The sequence below is a fragment of the Chiroxiphia lanceolata genome, unplaced genomic scaffold, assembly GCF_009829145.1.
Source record: "Chiroxiphia lanceolata isolate bChiLan1 unplaced genomic scaffold, bChiLan1.pri scaffold_49_arrow_ctg1, whole genome shotgun sequence".
NCBI classification, from domain to species: Eukaryota; Metazoa; Chordata; class Aves; order Passeriformes; family Pipridae; genus Chiroxiphia; species Chiroxiphia lanceolata.
Genome location: NW_022476524.1, coordinates 62,251 through 78,991, shown reverse-complemented (window position 1 = coordinate 78,991; position 16,741 = coordinate 62,251). Strand labels below are relative to the sequence as shown.

The 16,741-nt window shown below is 66.9% G+C and overlaps 3 protein-coding genes across 5 annotated transcripts; 1 reads left to right on the top strand and 2 right to left on the bottom strand.

The window, feature by feature from the left end:
- The first annotated feature begins 1,776 nt into the window (after window positions 1-1,776).
- TNFSF14 (TNF superfamily member 14) lies at window positions 1,777-4,535 on the top strand. The gene is made up of 3 exons (XM_032677288.1): window positions 1,777-2,010; window positions 3,858-3,861; window positions 4,114-4,535. Exons 1-3 carry the CDS (start codon window positions 1,777-1,779, stop codon window positions 4,533-4,535), a joined length of 660 nt encoding a protein of 219 aa, XP_032533179.1.
- Window positions 4,536-11,076: 6,541 nt separating this feature from the next.
- Window positions 11,077-12,185, bottom strand: CUNH19orf53 (chromosome unknown C19orf53 homolog). Its single transcript, XM_032677304.1, has 3 exons — window positions 11,982-12,185; window positions 11,426-11,481; window positions 11,077-11,346 (listed from the first exon to the last, which is right to left on the bottom strand). The coding sequence occupies exons 1-3, from the start codon at window positions 12,070-12,072 to the stop codon at window positions 11,209-11,211; spliced, it is 285 nt and encodes a 94-aa protein (XP_032533195.1). The 5' UTR covers window positions 12,073-12,185; the 3' UTR covers window positions 11,077-11,208.
- Window positions 12,176-16,272, bottom strand: MRI1 (methylthioribose-1-phosphate isomerase 1). Of its 3 annotated transcripts, none has more exons than XM_032677301.1 (6): window positions 16,042-16,272; window positions 14,981-15,222; window positions 14,137-14,309; window positions 13,690-13,866; window positions 12,701-12,925; window positions 12,176-12,407 (listed from the first exon to the last, which is right to left on the bottom strand). In XM_032677301.1, the coding sequence occupies exons 1-6, from the start codon at window positions 16,171-16,173 to the stop codon at window positions 12,277-12,279; spliced, it is 1,080 nt and encodes a 359-aa protein (XP_032533192.1). In that variant the 5' UTR covers window positions 16,174-16,272; the 3' UTR covers window positions 12,176-12,276. The 3 variants fall into 3 exon arrangements, with proteins under 3 accessions (XP_032533192.1, XP_032533194.1, XP_032533193.1); XM_032677303.1 differs by lacking the exon at window positions 16,042-16,272 and adding an exon at window positions 15,755-15,766; XM_032677302.1 differs by lacking the exon at window positions 16,042-16,272 and adding an exon at window positions 15,586-15,596.
- Window positions 16,273-16,741: the final 469 nt, after the last annotated feature.

Sequence of the window (16,741 nt, the reverse complement as noted above, 5' to 3'; positions counted from 1 at the left end):
TGTAGGGGGCAGAGGGGTAGCGGGGGGCTCCACAGGGGTTTAGGGGGCCACGGGGTCTCGAGGAGCTGTTCAGGGCACCTCGGGGCCACACCAGGGCTGGGCAAGGCCCCGGGCTCAGAGCACCGGGGGGCTCAGATCTGGAGCGGGGGCCGGATGGGGCAGCACGGCCTCGGGGCACAACCTGTGGGGCACAGTCTGCGCGTCCCGGGGGCACAGCCCGGGGTGCTCGGATCTGCTCGGATCCTGTGTAGGGGCAGGATGGGGCTGCACACGCCGGGGACACAGCCCGGGGTGCTCAGGGCTGCTCGGATCCGGTGCAGGGGCAGGATGGGGCTGCACATCCTGGGGACACAACCTGGGGTGCTCGGGGCTGCTCGGATCTGGTGCAAGGTCAGGATGGGGCTGCGCATCCTCCTCCCGCCGCACAAACCACGCGCGGCGCAGTCAGCGCATCCTGGGTGCTGCACAACCCTCAGTGCACAACCCTCGGTGCACAGCCCTCAGTGCACAACCCTCAGTGCACAACCCTCAGTGCACAGCCCTCAGTGCACAACCCTCAGTGCACAGCCCTCAGTGCACAGCCCTCAGTGCACAACCACCTGTCTGGCATATCCTCAGTGCACAACCCTCAGCGCTGCACAGCCCCTCATGCTTGCAGTGTCACACAGCCCTCAGTGCACAGCCCTCAGTGCACAACCCCCAGCGCTGCACAACCCTCGGTGCACAACCCTCGGTGCTGCACTGCCCTTGGTGCACAACCCCCAGTGCACAACCCTCGGTGCGGCACATCCTCCGTGCCAGCTGTTGCACAACCCTGGTTGCACAACCCTCGGTGCCCGGCAACCCCACACTGCGCTCCACACTCTCCATCCCACTCCCAGCACCACACGCGGCACCCCACACTCCCAGCACCCCACACTCCCCACCCCACACACCACCCCACACTCAGCACCACACGCTCTGCACCCCGCACTACACACCCCACACTCTGCACCCCACATTCCACATCCCACTCCCAGCACCCCACGCTCACCATCCCACACCCCACACTCATCATCCCACGCTCCCAGCACCCCACACTCAGCACCCCACACTCAACACTCCAATCCCAGCACCCCACACTCTCCATCCCACACTCCGCACCCAGCACTCCCCAGGGTCATCCCCCCAGTGTCACCCCCCCAGTGTCACCCCCCGTCCCGCCGCTTCCTGCGCTGGCCTCGCCCTGGGGACACGTGACACCCGGGAGTGTCCCCACAGTGTCGCCCAGGACAGCGGTGCCCTGATGTCCCCGCAGCTGCGGTGGCCCTCCCTGGGCCTGGGGACACCTCCCTTGGTGGTCCTGGGGACACTGGTGACCCTCAAGGACACCCCCTGTCCCGGTGACACTCGCGGAGTCACTGATGTCCCCAACACCGCGGTGACACCTCCGCGGTCCCCAAGTGTCCCCACGGGGACACACCGTGGAGGGGGGAGGGGACACGCACACACAGAGTGTTGGGGACACGGCGGGTGACACAGAGACCCCCTGGGGACACCACAGTGGCACCGTGGGAACGCCGCGGTGCAGGGGACAAGCGCGGCGGTGGCACCGGCGACAACGGGAGATGCCACATCCGCCACCCCCCCCGTCCTCCTCCGCGGTGTCCCCATGACGGGGGGAGCAGCCCCGGGGTGGCGACACGGGCGGGGTGACGTGTCCCCGTTTCCTCTGGGGACAAAAAGCGGGTCCCCGGGGGTGGCCGGGTGACACGGCGGGTGACACGGTGGTGGCCCATGGGGGACGGTGTGTTCGCCCTGGCAGGGCCGTGGCCACCGGTGCCACCCCCCCGGGCTGCTGCCACCCCCCCTGTCCCCTCGCGGCGGCGGTGGCGGGGCCGCGGGGCGGGGACCTGCGGGCGGTGGGTGTTGGGGACACTGGTGGCCCTGGCGCTGGTGGCCCTGGCCGTGCAGGGCTGGGTCCTGGTGGGGCTCCGGGGGGACCTGGACAGGGTGACAGAGCGGCTGCAGGTGAGAGGGGACACGGGGACACTGGGGGGTCACGGGGACACGGGGGGAACAGGGGGACACGGGGACACGGGGGGGGGACACGAGGGGGACACAGGGATGGACACGGAGGGGACGTGGGGGGGACATGGGGACAAAAGGGGTCATGAGGGAATAGGGGGGGATACGGGGGGGACATGGGGACACGAGGGAGACACGGGGACATGGGGGGGACACGGGGGGACGGGGAGGGGTGTGGGGACGTGGGGACACATGGAGGGGACACGAGAACACGGGGAGGGCAAGGGGACACGGGGACACGGAGGGGGACACGGGGACATGGGGGGGGCACAGGGACACAGGGAGGACACGGGGGAGCACGAGGACACGGGGGGGCACAGGGACACATAGAGGGGACACGGGAACACGGGGGGGGCACAGGGACACAGGGAGGACACGGGGGGGTACGGGGTGGACATGGGGGTCACAGGGGACACGTGTCCCCATGTCCCCTTGTGTCCCCATGTCCCCTCATGTCCCCCTGTCCCCTGACCCCTGTGTCCCCACAGGCCAGGGAAGAGCAGCCACTGCTGGAGAAGCTGCTGCAAGGTGGGTCCCCAAAAACGTGGGTGCCACCACCCTGGGGACATGGGTGGCCTCACTCTGGGGGACGCGGGCGCCACCACCCTGGGGAGGCCACCATCCCCAGGTGGGTGGGTGCCACCGTCTGGGGGACATGGGTGGCCTCACCCTGGGGACATGGGTGCCACCAGCCTGGGGATGGAGAGGCCAGCAGCCTGGGGATGTGGGTGACTTCACCTTGGGGATGTGGGTGCCACCACCCTGGGGACGTGGGTGCCACCATCTTGGGGACATGGGTGCCACCACCCTGGGGATGTGGGTGCCATCACCTTGGGGACATGGGTGCCATCACCTTGGGGACACTGACAGGAGCCGCGGTTCCCTTTGCAGAGCGAATCCCCCCTGAGAAACCAGCGGCTCATCTCATCGGTGAGGGGGGGACACCGGGACACCTGTCCCCAAGGGGGGGGACAGTGGGACACCTGTCCCCAAGGGGGGGGACAGTGGGACACCTGTCCCCAAGGGGGAGGACACAGTGGGACACCTGTCCCCAAGGGGTGGGGGACACACACCTGGGAGGGGACAGTGACACAGACACCTTGTCTCCAAAGAGGAGGTGACACACACACCTTGTCCCCAACCTGGGGGGGGGGTGACACAGACACCTGGGAGGGGACAGTGACACAGATACCTTGTCCCCAACAGGGGAGGAGGAGGGGGTGGGAGGTACTGGAAGTTTCCAAAGGGGGGGAGGGGCAGGTGGGGACCCTCCCGGTGCCGAAATCCCTCCGCGGGAGTGGCGGGGGAGGGGGGGAAGTTCCATTTGGGGGGGAGGGGGCGGGAAAGGTTCCTAAATGACTGGGTACCCCTATAGACGGGGGGGGGAGATTTGAGGGGGAGTCAGAGAAGGTTTGGGGGGGTGGTTAACACGCCAAATACTCAATCTCACCTAAAAATGAGGAGGTTTGGGGGGTGTGTCAGTGGGTTTGGGGGGCTTCAGCACCCCAAAATCCTGGTCCCCCCTATAGACAGGAGGGTGCTGGATGGTTTGGGAGGGGTCAGTATTTTTTGGAGGAGGGGTCAGCACCCCAAAAGCCTGGTCCTGGATGGACTGGGGGGGTCGGAGAAGGTTTAGGGGGGGAGTCAGAGGTTTTTGGGGGGTTCAACACCCCAAACATCCAGTCCCCCCCTGTAAACAGAAGGGTCCTGGATGGATTGAGGGGGTCAGAGAAGGTCTGGGGGGGGTGGGGGGGTCAACACCCCAAATACCCAATCTCACCTATAAACAGGAGAGTATTGGATGGTTTGGGGGATCAGAGAAGGTTTGGGGGGGTCAACACCCCAAATACCCAATCTCATCTATACACAGGAGAGTGCTGGATGATTTTGTGGGGGTCAGTGATTTTCAGGAGGGCTCAGCACCCCAAACACCTTTCCGCCCCCTACACACGGGAGCGCTCCGCCGCTTTTTGGGACCCTCCCCCTGACCCTTTCCCCCCCCTTCCCCCCTTTTCCCCCCCCTCCCTCTCCCTTCTCTCCCCGCAGCCGGCGCCGACCTCTCCTCGCAGCCCAACGGTTCCCTGCGCTGGGAATCCCGCAATTCCTGGGCTTTCCTGCGGGGTTTGGGATACCGGGGGGGTTCCCTGCTCTGCCGCCGGCCCGGCCTTTACTTCGTGTACGCCCAGGTTCACCTGAGCTCACCTGAGCTGCGCTCCTGCGCCCACGCCCTGCTCCGCATCCGCAAGCGCAGCCCCCACTACCCCGAACCCCTCGACCTGCTGCTCAACAAAGGGGTCCACTGCCCCCCCCCGGCCCCCCGCGGGGGGGGGCCCTGGGCCCGCAGCAGCTTTTTCGGGGGGCTGGTGGAGCTGGAGGAGGGGGACGAGGTGTTCGCGCAGGTCCAGGAGCCGCGGCTCGTGCGGGCGCTGGACGGGACGCGATCGTATTTCGGGATGTTCATGGTGTGATTTGGGGGCGGGGGGGGGGGTGGGGAAGGGGGGGGAGCTTGGGTGTGTTCCCCCCACAGGGTCCCTGAGGGGCGGCATCGGGGTGGGGAGGAGATTTTCCAGGGGGTCGTGTACGGTTGTGCATTGGGGGTGGTCACCTGGATCCCCCCAAACCTGGACCCCCCCAAACCTGGACCCCCCCAAACCTGGACCCCCCCAAACCTGGACGCTGATCCCCTGGATCCCCCTCTGGAAGCCTCTGGAGACCCCTTTGAGCGCTCCCAACAATCCCTGGAGCTCAGGACTGGGACGTGCTGTGGATTCTCCAGGGGCTTGTACAGGGTTGTGCCCCCGGACCCCTCAAAGCTGGACCCCCCAAACCTGGAATTGGCCCCCCCCAGACCCCCCGGCCCTTCCCTGCAGGACCCTCAGGACGCCCTTTGACCTATTTATTGCGGGGGGTCACCCCTGATATTCAGGGGGTCCCCCACAAACCCCCTCCTCCAAAATTAGGAGACTCCCCCAGGCCCCCCCCCCCCCCCTGAGCCAAAAATAAACCCCAAAAAAACCTGTTGAGTGAAGGGATTTGGGGAAAGGCGGGGGGGGGATGAATTTGGGGACTTCTGTGGTAAATTTGGGGGTCTGGGAAAAATTTGGGGGGCGTGGGGAAAATTCGGGGAATTTTGGGGGAATTTGAGGGGGGGCCGGGGGGATTTAGGGAGGAACTGGAGGGGTCAGAGGGAATTTGGGGGGGCTCGGAGAGGAATTTTGGGGGGTTCTTTAGGGAAACTGGGGGAGCTGGGGGGGGGCATTTCGGGGGGATTTGGGGGGGCCAGGGAGATTTAGAGGGGCCAGGGGGATTTAGGGGTGTCATTTGGGGGAATTGGGAGGACGGGGGGAGAATTTCAGAGGGATTTGGGGGGGGGGGCGGGGGGATTTAGGGGGTCTGGGGGGAATTTGGGGGGGAGTGGGGGGGATTTGGGGGGAGTCATTTGGGGGAATTGGGGTCGTCGGGATGGAATTTGGGAGCCCGAGGGGGAATTTAGGGGGCCCGGGGGGAATTTGGGGGGTCCAAGGGGGGATTTTGCTTCCCCACGTGACCGTGACACCCCAAAAAGGAGGGGGGGAGGGATCCAGGACTGTCCCCCCCTTTTCTGGGGACAACTCAGGCCATTTCGGGTTGATAAATAAATTTATTAATCAATAAATAAATGTATTAATCAATAAATAATCAAGAGGACAATAATTTTGGGGGAGGGGAGGGGCCGGGGGGGCTCCGAGGTCCCCAAATGTCCCCAAAGGGTCTGGGAGGTACCGGGAGGACCCCAAGTGTCCAACACTGGTGTCCCCAAATGTCCCCAAGTGTCCCCCAGTGTCCAGCACAGGGTCCCCAAATGTCCCCCAAGTGTCCCCCAGTGTTCAGCACCAGTCCCCAAATGTCCCCCAAGTGTCCCCAAGTGTCCCCCAGTGTCCAGTACAGGATCCCCAAATGTCCCCAAGTGTCCAAAACTGGGACCTCCAAGGTCCCCAAATAACCCCAGCTGTCCCCATGTCCAGCGCTGGGGTCCACAATGTCCCTTGATGTCCCCAAATCTCTTGCCACGGGGGTCTCAGGACTCAAATCTCCACAACGCCCCTTGATGTCCCCAAATCTCCGGGCAGGGCAGTCTCAGAACCCAAATCTCCACGTGTGAGGGTCCACAATGTCCTTCGGTGCCCCCAAATCTCCAGGCACGGGGGGTCTCAGGACCCAAATCTCCACAACGTCCCTGATGTCCCCAAACCCTTGGACATGGGGGTCTCAGGACCCAAATCCCCTCGTGGAGTCATCGACATCCCTTGACACCCCCAAATCTCCAGGCACGGGGGGGGGAGTGGGGTGTCCCCGTCACGCCCCCCTCCACCCAGCCAGGTGTGAGGGTCCACGATATCCTTTGATGTCCCCAAATCTCTCACCACAGGGAGGGGTCTCAGGACCCCCATGGTGAAAGATCTCTGGGGTGACCATCGCTGCGTGTCCCCCAACTGCCCCCCAAAAAAGTGCCACCCCCGGGCGTCCCCGTCACCCGCCCGCGATGCGCAGCAGCCCCACGAAGTTGCCCTCGCGCTCGTCCTGCTCCAGCTGCCACCCCTCGTGTTCCCCCCCCGGCGTCACCCGCAGGCTCAGCGTGTCCCCCTCGTCCAGCCGCGCCACCGCCTGGGCCAGCGGCGAGCGCGCCCGGTGGCTCCCGAGCCCGAGGGGCAGCTCCAGGGGCACCTCGAGCAGCGACCCCCCCGAGCCCCGCAGCAGCCGCAGGACCACCCGGCCCGGGGGGCACCGGGGGGCCGCGCAGCTCAGCCAGAGTTGCCCGTAGAGGAGGTAGAGACCCCCCCGCGCCACCCGCAGCGAGCCCGCCGAGTCCCGCAGCACGTCCGCGCTCGGGAAAACGCCCTCGATGCCCCGCTCGTAGTGCCAGGAGTCGTTGGAGAGGGTCGGGAAGGAGCCTGGGGGGGGGGAAAGGGGGGAGTTATAGGGGGAAGGGAGGGGAGAGGGAGGGGAGGGGGTGTAAGGAGGGGAGAAGGTGTGAGGGGAGGGGGTAGAGGTGGGGGGGGGGAGCGCAAGGGGAGGTGGGTGATGCGAAGGGAGGTGGGGTGTCCCAAAGGGAGATGGGGTGTCCCAAAGGGAGATGGGGCAACTCCAAGGGGAGATGGGGTGTCCCAAAGGGAGATGGGGTGTCCCAAGGGGAGATGGGGTGTCCCAAAGGGAGACGGGGTGTCCCAGGAGGAGATGGGTGTCCCCACCCAAGGGACACTCCATGACACCCTGGGGACACGGACACTCCGTGACACCCTGGGGACACTCCATGACACTCTGGGGACACGGACACTCCGTGACATCCTGTGGATGATCCATGACACCCCGGGGACACTCCATGACACTCTGGGGACACGGTCACCCCATGACAACTCCGTGACACTTGGGGACACTCCGTGAGGCCCCGGTGCCACCCCCGCAAGCCGCAGCCCGAGGTGCCGTTTCCTCCGTGACACTTTCGGGATGTGACACTTTTGGGATGACTCCGCCCCCCCCCCCCCCCCCCCGAGCTACTCCCCCCCTCTCCCCCGCCTCCCTCCCCTCCCTCCCCGAGCCCCCCAAAATGCCCCGGGGGGGTCACTCACCGGGGCTGAGCAGGACGTGGGCGGCCGTGGCAGCCTGGGGGGGGCACAGGAGGGGGGGGTCAGTCTCCAAATGTCCCCAAATGTCCATCCACACGGACACAGGGATGGAGAGATGGACATAGGGATGGACACAAGGACACCTGGGTGGACAGGTGGATGGACACACGGACACAGGGATGGACAGATGGACACATAGATGGACAGATGGGCACATGGATGGACACACGGACACAGGGATGGACAGATGGACACATAGATGGACAGATGGGCACATGGATGGACACACAGACACAGGGATGGACAGATGGACACATAGATGGACAGATGGGCACATGGATGGACACGTGGATGGACACGTGGACACAGAGATGGACAGATGGGCACATGGATGGACACACGGACACAGGGATGCACAGATGGACACCTGGGTGGACAGATGGGCACATGGATGGATACACGGACACAGGGATGGACAGATGGACACATAGATGGACAGATGGGCACATGGATGGATACACGGACACAGGGATGGACAGATGGACATAGGGCTGGACACATGGGCACATGGATGGACACACGGATACAGGGATGGACAGATGGACACATGGGTGGACAGATGGGCACATGGATGGACACATGGATATGTGGATGGACACGTGGACACAGAGATGGACAGATGGTCACCTGGATGGACACGGACACCCAGGTGAACACACGGATACCTGGACGGACAGATGGACACCTGGACGGACAGATGGACACCCAGAAGGATGGATGGGAAAACATGAATGGACACACACCTGGCCAGACAGATGGACACCTGGGTGGATGGATACCTGGACACCTGGACACCTGGACACCAGAACAGAGGGACACCCGGGACAGGACAGACGGCCCCCAGGACAGACGGACAGACCCCGGTCCCCCCGTGCCCACCTGCGGCGGGGGCTCCCCCCAGAGCAGCGCCAGGATCGCGGCGGCGGCCGCGGCGGCTCCGAGAGCGGCGGCGGCGACGGCGGCGGCGACAACCGGGACCAGGCGGCGACAGCGGCTCCCATCCCGATCCCGATCCCCGTCCCATTCCACGTCCTTGTCCCGGTCCCAGTCCTTGTCCCGCTCCTTTTCCCGGTCCCGGCAGGGACACCGGCACGGGCAGGGGGGCACCGGGGGGTTCTCGGGGTCGGCGAGCGGCGACATCGCGGTGGGGACCGAGCGGAGGAGCCGCCTTATAACGGGGACAGCGGGGAGGGACAGCGGGGAGGGGACGGGGAGGGGACGAGGACAGCGAGGAAGGGATGGGGACAGCGGGGAGGGGACGGGGGAGGGACCGAGGATAACGGGGAGGGAATGAGAACACGGGAGAGCGGACGGGGGAGGGGATGGGGACATCGGGGAGGGGACGGGGAGGGACCAGAGACAAGGGGGAGGGGATGGGGACAAAGGGGAGGGACCCGGAAGGGACAGGGGATAACGGGGAGGGGACGGGGGGAGGGACGGGGACAACGGGGAGGGATCGGCGGGGACCGGGAAGGGGATGGGGAAGGACCGGGAAGGGAGAGCGGGAACACCGGGAAGGGGAGGGGGACAGGGGGACACCGGGGAGGGGGACACGGGTGACCGGCCGGAGCCGGGGAGGAATTAGGGGGACCCCGAGGGGACCAGGGGAGATCAGGGCGGCACCGGGGAGGGGACATCGGAGGGAGCGGAGGGGACCAGAGGGGTCCGGGGAGGGGATGGGGACAACGGGGAGAGGATGGGGACGCCAAGGAGGGACCGGGGGGACTCCGGTGACACCAGGGAGGATAATGGTGGCACCGGGAAGGGACAGACCGACATCGGGAAGGGGCAGATTGACACCGGAGGGGATCTGAGGGACAACAGGGGGGGATCGGGGCGACCGGGGAGGGACTGGGGGGACTGGAGGGGACAATGGTGGCACCGGGGAGGGACAAAGTGACACCGCAGGGACAATGGGGGGGGGGGCCAGGGTGGCACCGGGGGGGGATGGGACCGCGGGCGGGTGGGTGGGGACAGACCGGGGAGGAACCGGTGGCCCCGGGGGCGGGGGGAGCCCTGGGGGACACTGATGACGTCACGGTGGAGGGGAAGTGTCCCCCCCCCACCGTGTTCCCCCCCCCGGGGATTTTGCCTCCCGGCCGTGACGGATTCCCGGAGTTTCTTGCGCGGAGTTGGGAGGGAATTTTTGACCCCCGTCGAGACCGGGAAGGGTTTGGGGGGGGGGGGGGGTATCGACACGTGGGGGGGAGCGGGGGGGGGGCGGGAAGTTGATTCCCGGACTCCCGGGAGGCTCCCGGAGAGGTGTGACACCCCCCCCCTTTGGGATTGGGCAGAGACCCCCCCCCCATGGGAAACACACCCCCAAAATGGGACCCCCGGAGGAGACCCCCAAATGAGCCCACTCCCCCGGGAACCCCCTCAAAATGGGACCCCCCGAGTGAGACTCCCCAGAAATGACCCCCCATGGGAAGGCCCCTCCTCCCCCCCAAATGGGACCCCCGCGGGACCCCCCCCATGTGAAAGACCCCTCTAAGGAAGATCCCAAATGTCGTTTGTCCCCCTAAAATGGGACCCCCATAGGAGAGCCCCCCCAAATGAGGCCTCCGAACGTTCCCCCCCGTGTGAAGCCCCCCGAAAATGGGAGACCCCCATGGGAGACCCCCCCCTATAAGAGACCCCCACGGGAGACAAATTCCCCCCGGGAGACCCTTACGGGTGACACTCCCCCCGTGTGAGACTCCCCAGAAAAGCCCCCTCATGTGAAAGCCCCTCCAAAATGGGACCCCTATGAGACTCCTGAGACCCCCAAACGAGCCCCCCCCCCACGTGAAACCCCCCAAAACGGAACCCCTCTGAGTGAGACCCCCTCCAAAAAAGGCCCCTCCCACGGGAAGCCCCCTCAAAATGGGACCCCCACCCAAGGGACCCCTCCCACGCGACCCCCCCCGCCATGGGAGCCCCCCCGCCCCAAACGGGAGTTCCTGGACCCCTCCGCCTCCTCAAAATGAGGGAACCCTCCTGGGGGGGGTCTTCCCTGCCAGGCCACGCCCCTCGCCGCGCCCCTTCCCCTGGCCACGCCCCCGACACGGTTCTGACCACCCCCCTCCTTGGCAACGCCCATTCCTTGGCCACGCCCCCTTGACTCGCCCATGACGTTCCACGCCCCCTTCTTTGGCCCCGCCCCTCACCCCGCCCCATCCTTCTCTAGCCGAGCCCCTCATTGACTCCGCCCTTTGCCCCGCACCGCCGCTTCGCCGGCCACGCCCCTTTACAGGCCACGCCCTACAGGCCACGCCCCTCTCCCTTCCCTCCCCCTTGGCCCCCCCCCCCCCGGCTCCAGGAACCCCCAAATCCCCCCCGACTCCCCGAGATCAGACACCCCCACTGTGGGAGGGGGGTCGCGCCCCCCAAATCCCTTTTATTAAACAAACAACGCGGGGGGGGGAGGTGGCTGAGACCAGCCCGGACCCTCCCAGCCCCCCCCCCAGCCCCTCGGGGGGTCCCGGGGCGGGGGGTTTCAGCCGCGGCCCTTCTTGGCTTTGCCGTTTTTGGGGGGCGGCGGCGCCGCGACCACCGAGAGCCTCTTCGGGAGCGCGCCCTGCGCGCGCTGCGCCGTCTCGCGCTCGATCCGCAGCCGGATCCCGATCTCCAGGCGCTGGGGGGGCAGGGGCAGGTCAGGGGGGGGCCAGGGCGGGGTCTGGAGCCCCCCCGAGACCCCCCCGGCCCCCCCTCACCTTCTTCAGCTGCTGCTGTTGGACCACGCGGAGCTTCTTTGGGGCGATGGTTCGGCCTGGGGGGGGGGGACGGGGGTCGTGAGGGGGGGGCAGAGACCCCGAGAACCTCCCCGAGAGACACCCCGGACTCCCTGAGAGACACCCAGGACCCTCGGGACCCTGTGACAGACCCCCAGACCACCTCGGAAGATGCCCCAGAGCCCCGAGAGACACCCAGGACCCTCCCATGAGACACCCCCGGACTCTCTTAAGAGACTCGCTGGACTCTCTGAGAGGCTCTCGAACCCCCCCGGACCCCTCAGAGATTCCCCAGACCGCCTAAAAGACCCCCGGGACCCCCCGAACTCCCCGAGACCCTCTGAGAGACCCCAGGACCCCCCTGGACCCTCCAAGAGACTCTCGGGACCCCCCGCAGATTCCCTTGACACCCCGGTGGGCGTGTCCCTTCCAGAAACCCCCGGGGAGGAAGCGGAGCCCCCCCCAGAGCCCCGCAGCTCCTCCCGCCCCCTCTGGGGGTCCCTCCCGGCACCCCCCCGGCCTTGGACCCCCCCCTCACCTCCCTTCCTCGGCCCCCGCCCCCCCCGCGCCGCCGCCGTCGTCGTCGTTTTGGGCCGTTTGGCCGCGGCTTTGGGGACCCCCTGAGCCATAGCGGCACTTCCGCTTCAGGCACTTCCGCTTCCGGCCGCGAGGCACGACGGGATAAAATGCTTGTGGCGACGCAAAGGCTACTGGGATAGAAGGAGCGGAAGTGGCGCAAAGGACGATGGGATTTATCGAGGCCTCTCCCGCGCAAGGCACGCCGGGATGTAGGAGGCCGGAAGTGCTCCATGAAGCAATTCCTGCCCCCTTAATTAATTCCCCCCCCGCTCCTCCAGCGCCTGGCGCAGCTCCTGGGGGGCGAAAACCCCCCACTCGGTGATGATCCCGCCCGTGATCAGCTCGTGCGGGGTCACGTCGAACGCCGGGTTCCAAACGTCCACCTCTGCAGGGGGGGGGACGGGGGACACGGGGTCAGGGGGAGTCCGGCAGCGAACCCCCGGCAGGGGGGACCATTGACCCTTGTGGGACCTCCCCTCACCCCATATGTGACCCCCTGACCCATATGGGACCCCCCACACCCCATAGGAGACCCCTACCCCTATACAAGCCCTGCCCACCCTCTCTGGGACACCCCCCCCCCCGAGGTGTGTCACACTCTGAGGGCCACGGGGACCCCTTCCCGAAAATGTGACACCCCCAGGGACCCCCATCCCAGTGCCCCCCCACTGCACCCACCCGGGTCCGCCAGCAGGACCCCCCCGAGGTGGGTGAGCTCGGCCTTGGGCCGCTCCTCGATGGGGATCAGGTGCCCCCCGGGCAGGGAGGGGTCGCAGGACGAGCTGGGGGCGGCCACGTAGAAGGGGACGCGGAGGTGCCGCGCGACCACCGCCAGCTGGAACGTCCCGATCTTGTTCGCCACGTCCCCGTTGGCGGCCACGCGGTCCGCGCCCACCACCACGGCTGGGGGGGGAACAGGGAGGGGTCAGGGGGACCGGTCAGGCTCCCCCACCTGTGTGTCACCCACTGCCCGGTGTCACCATCCCCCCCATGTCACCCCTGTGTCCCCCCCAAAGTGCCCTCCGTCCTGGCCCCTGCCCCTGCTCCCCCATCCGCTGGCCCCTGGCCCCACTCCTTGTCCCGTGTCCCCCCTGTCCCAGATGTCCCCCCATGTCCCTCCATCCCAGATGTCCCCCCCATCCCTGATGTCCCCCCATCCCTGATGTCCCCCCTGTCCCAGATGTCCCCCCATGTCCCTCCATCCCTGATGTCCCCCCATCCCTGATGTCACCCCTGTCCATAATGTCCCCCCATCCCTGATGTCCCCCCTGTCCCAGATGTCCCCCCCATGTCCCTCCATCCCAGATGTCCCCCCTGTCCCTGATGTCCCCCCATCCCTGATGTCCCCCCTGTCCCAGATGTCCCCCCATGTCCTTTCATCCCAGATGTCCCCCCCATCCCTGATGTCCCCCCATCCCTGATGTCCCCCCTGTCCCAGATGTCCCCCCATGTCCCCCCATCCCTGATGTCCCCCCATCCCTGATGTCACCCCTGTCCATAATGTCCCCCCATCCCTGATGTCCCCCCTGTCCCAGATGTCCCCCCCATGTCCCTCCATCCCAGATGTCCCCCCATCCCTGATGTCTCCCCAGTCCCAGATGTCCCCCTGTCCCAGATGTCCCCCCATGTCCCCCCCCAGTCCCAGATGTCCCCCTGTCCCCCCCCACCGTTGACGCCCCGGTCCCGGATGGCTGCGGCGGCCGCGCTGTCCCCGATCAGCGTCGCCGGGATCCCGTCGTGGCGCAGCTCGAGCGCCGTGAGCCGCGAGCCCTGGTTGTAGGGCCGGGTCTCGGTGCAGAACACGCGGGACAGAGACCCCCGGGCGTGCAGGGCACGGACCACCCCTGGGGGGCACGGGAGGAAGAGATCAGAGACCCCAAAACAGGGACCCCCCCACCCCAAACCAGCGACCCCTGGGCGTGCAGGGCACGGGTCACCCCGGGGGGCACAAGGGGACAGGTCAGGGACCCCCCTCCCGAAATAGGGACCCTCAAGACAGACAAGGACCCCCCCACTCATGCAGGGCCTGCACCACCCCTGGGAACACGGGGGGAAAGCAAGGGGGGACATTGAGCCCCCCAGTGCTCCCCGTGCCCCCCAGTGCCCCCCCGTACCCAGGGCGGTGCCGTATCCGGCCGTGGCGAGGGTCCCGGTGTTGCAGTGGGTCAGGAGGGTGACGGGGCCCCCCCCCGGGACCCCCTGGAGGATGTGCCGGGCCCCGTGTTCCCCGATGCTCCGGTTGTCCCCCCGGTCCTTCTCCAGGAGCCCCTCGATGTACTCGATGATGCTGGGGGGGAAAATGGGGTGTGGGACCCCCCTGGGACCCCAATCCCACCCCTAGGGGACCCCAAATCCATCCCTGGGACACCCTCAACCCACCCCTGGGGGACCCCAAATCCACCTCAGAACCACAAATCCACCCCTGGGGGACACCAGAAACCCCCCTCAACACCTCAAATCCAGTCCAGCAGTACCACAGGACCCCAACTCCATCCCTGGGAGACCCCAATAACCCCCCCTCAGCACCCCAATACCCCTCCTCACATCACTCCCAGCCCCCAAACTCTCGCCCTGGACTCCCCAGCTCCCTCCCTGGACCCCCCAGCTCCCCCAGACCCCCCAAACACCTCAAATCCACTCCAGTGGTACCATGGGACCCCAAACCCATCCCTGGGAGACCCAAATAACCCCCCCCAGCACCCCAATACCCCCCTCACATCACTCCCAGCCCCCCAACTCCTCCCGTGCACCTCCCAGCTCCCCCCTGCACCTCCCAGCTCCCTCCCTGGACCCCCCCTAAACACCTCAAATCCACACCAGAGGTGCCACAGGACCCCAAACCCACCTCTGGGAGATCCCAATACCCCCCTCACGTCACTCCCAGCCCCCCAACTCCCCCCCTAGCCCCCCCAATTTCCCCCCAGGACCCCCCAGTTCCCCCCCCCAGACCCCCTGTACCTCTCCCTGAGCTGCTGGGGGGTGACCCCGGGGGTCTCGACCCTGGTGCGGACGAAGGCCCGGAGCCGCTGGGCCTCGCGGGCCATGTTGACGGCCGTGGGCCGGGCCCCCAGCAGGACCCCCAACCTCTGCCCCACGAACTCCTCCAGCGCCCCCAAATCCTCCGTGGGGCCCGAGCCCCCCGCCAGCTCCACCGCCAGGCTCAGGCAGCCCACCAGGGCGATGGCAGGAGCCCCCCGAACCTGGGGAGGGGTCACAACAGCCCCATCACCATCCTGGGGGTCCTAAAACCTCCCACCAGGGCGATGGCAGGAGCCCCCCAAACCTGGGGGGGGTCACAACAGCCCCATCACCATCTGGGGGGGCTTGGGGGAGTCTCCTGAACCCCCATCACCATCCGAGGGGGGTCACAACAGCCCCATCACCCTCCTGGGGGTCCTAAATCCCCCCCCAGGGCAATGGCAGGAGCACCCTGTGCCTGGGGAGGGGGGGTGACAACAGCCCCATCACCATCCTGGGGGGTTGGAGGGGTCCCTACAACCTGCCCCCAGGGGGATCTGGGGGGTCAGAGGAGGTCTCGGGTTTTTGGGGGGGTCTCCCCTCACCTCCATGTCCCGGATGGACCCCCAGGACTGAGGGGGGGCGGTCAGTGGTTGCGGAGGGGGGGTCAGTGGTTGGGGGTCGGGACTGGGGGGGGGGGTCAAGGGTTGGGTGTATCAGGACAGAGGGGTTCAGGGGCCTCGGGGGTTTTCGGGGGGGGGGGTCTCCCCTCACCTCCATGTCCCAGACGGACCTCAGGGCTGGGGGGAATCAATGGTTGGGGGGGGGGTGTCAGTGGTTGGGGGGGGTTCAGGACGGGGGTGGGTTCAGGGTGTTCAGGGGATTTTGGGGGGGGTCTCCCCTCACCTCCATGTCCCGGATGGACCCCCAGGGCTGGGGGGTGTCAGTGGTTGGGGGGTAAGGACTGGGGGGGTCAGGGGTTAGGGGGATCAGGACGGGGGTGGGTTCAGGGTGGGCTCAGGGGCCTCAGGGGTTTTCGGGGGGGGGGTGTCTCCCCTCACCTCCATGTCCCGGATGGCCCCCCAGGCCCGCTCCACGTCCCCCACCCGCTCATAGCGGAGCTGCCCCGGCAGCAGCCGCTGGTTCAGGACCTCGAGGGACCCGCGTTGGTACCGGAGCGACTCGAGCGCCATCGCGGGGACAACACCGCCCCTTCCGGCCCCCCCGCAACGGGGAGGGGGGGTCACACCCCCGGCACAACCCCCCCGGGAATGGGGGACAACCCCCGGGATGGGGGGACAACCCCCGGGAATAGCGGGAACACCACAGGGGGCCCGATCCCGGGGGCTCCCGGTCCAGGTTGGAAACCCGTCGCTTCCGCCCCCCCCCCCCCCCGACGTCGGGATCACTGGTTTATACTGGGCTCACTGGTCCATACTGGGGTCACTGGGCTGCACTGGGGTCACGGGTTTATACTGGGCTCACTGGTTTACACCCACGATCCTGGGGGGGTGGTCCTGGTCCATGTGGGGGTCCCACAGTGGGGTGGGGAGGAGGATCCCAATCCAGGGGGGTCCCATGGTGGGGTGGGGGATCCCTAATTCATGATGGAGGGGGGTCCCAACTTGAGGGGTTCCAATTCCTGGTGGGGGTCCCATGGTAGGGGGACATCTGTCTTCGTTGTGGGGGGTACCCAACCTGGGGGGGGGCGTTTCCAATTCGGGGGGGTGTCTCCTAGCAAGGGGTGGGACACACACGACA

Coding starts and splice junctions, on each gene's coding strand:
- TNFSF14 (XM_032677288.1), top strand. CDS start 1,777: ATGGGGGACGGTGTGTTCGCCCTGGCAGGGCCGTGGCCACCGGTGCCA.
- CUNH19orf53 (XM_032677304.1), bottom strand. CDS start 12,072: ATGGCTCAGGGGGTCCCCAAAGCCGCGGCCAAACGGCCCAAAACGACG. Junction 11,482..11,981: donor GCGGGGGCCGAGGAAGGGAG/GTGAGGGGGGGG, acceptor CCCCCCCCCCAG/GCCGAACCATCGCCCCAAAG. Junction 11,347..11,425: donor AACAGCAGCAGCTGAAGAAG/GTGAGGGGGGGC, acceptor CTGCCCCCCCAG/CGCCTGGAGATCGGGATCCG.
- MRI1 (XM_032677301.1), bottom strand. CDS start 16,173: ATGGCGCTCGAGTCGCTCCGGTACCAACGCGGGTCCCTCGAGGTCCTG. Junction 13,867..14,136: donor CGGATACGGCACCGCCCTGG/GTACGGGGGGGC, acceptor CGTGCCCCCCAG/GGGTGGTCCGTGCCCTGCAC. Junction 12,926..13,689: donor CCGGGACCGGGGCGTCAACG/GTGGGGGGGGAC, acceptor TTCCCCCCCCAG/CCGTGGTGGTGGGCGCGGAC.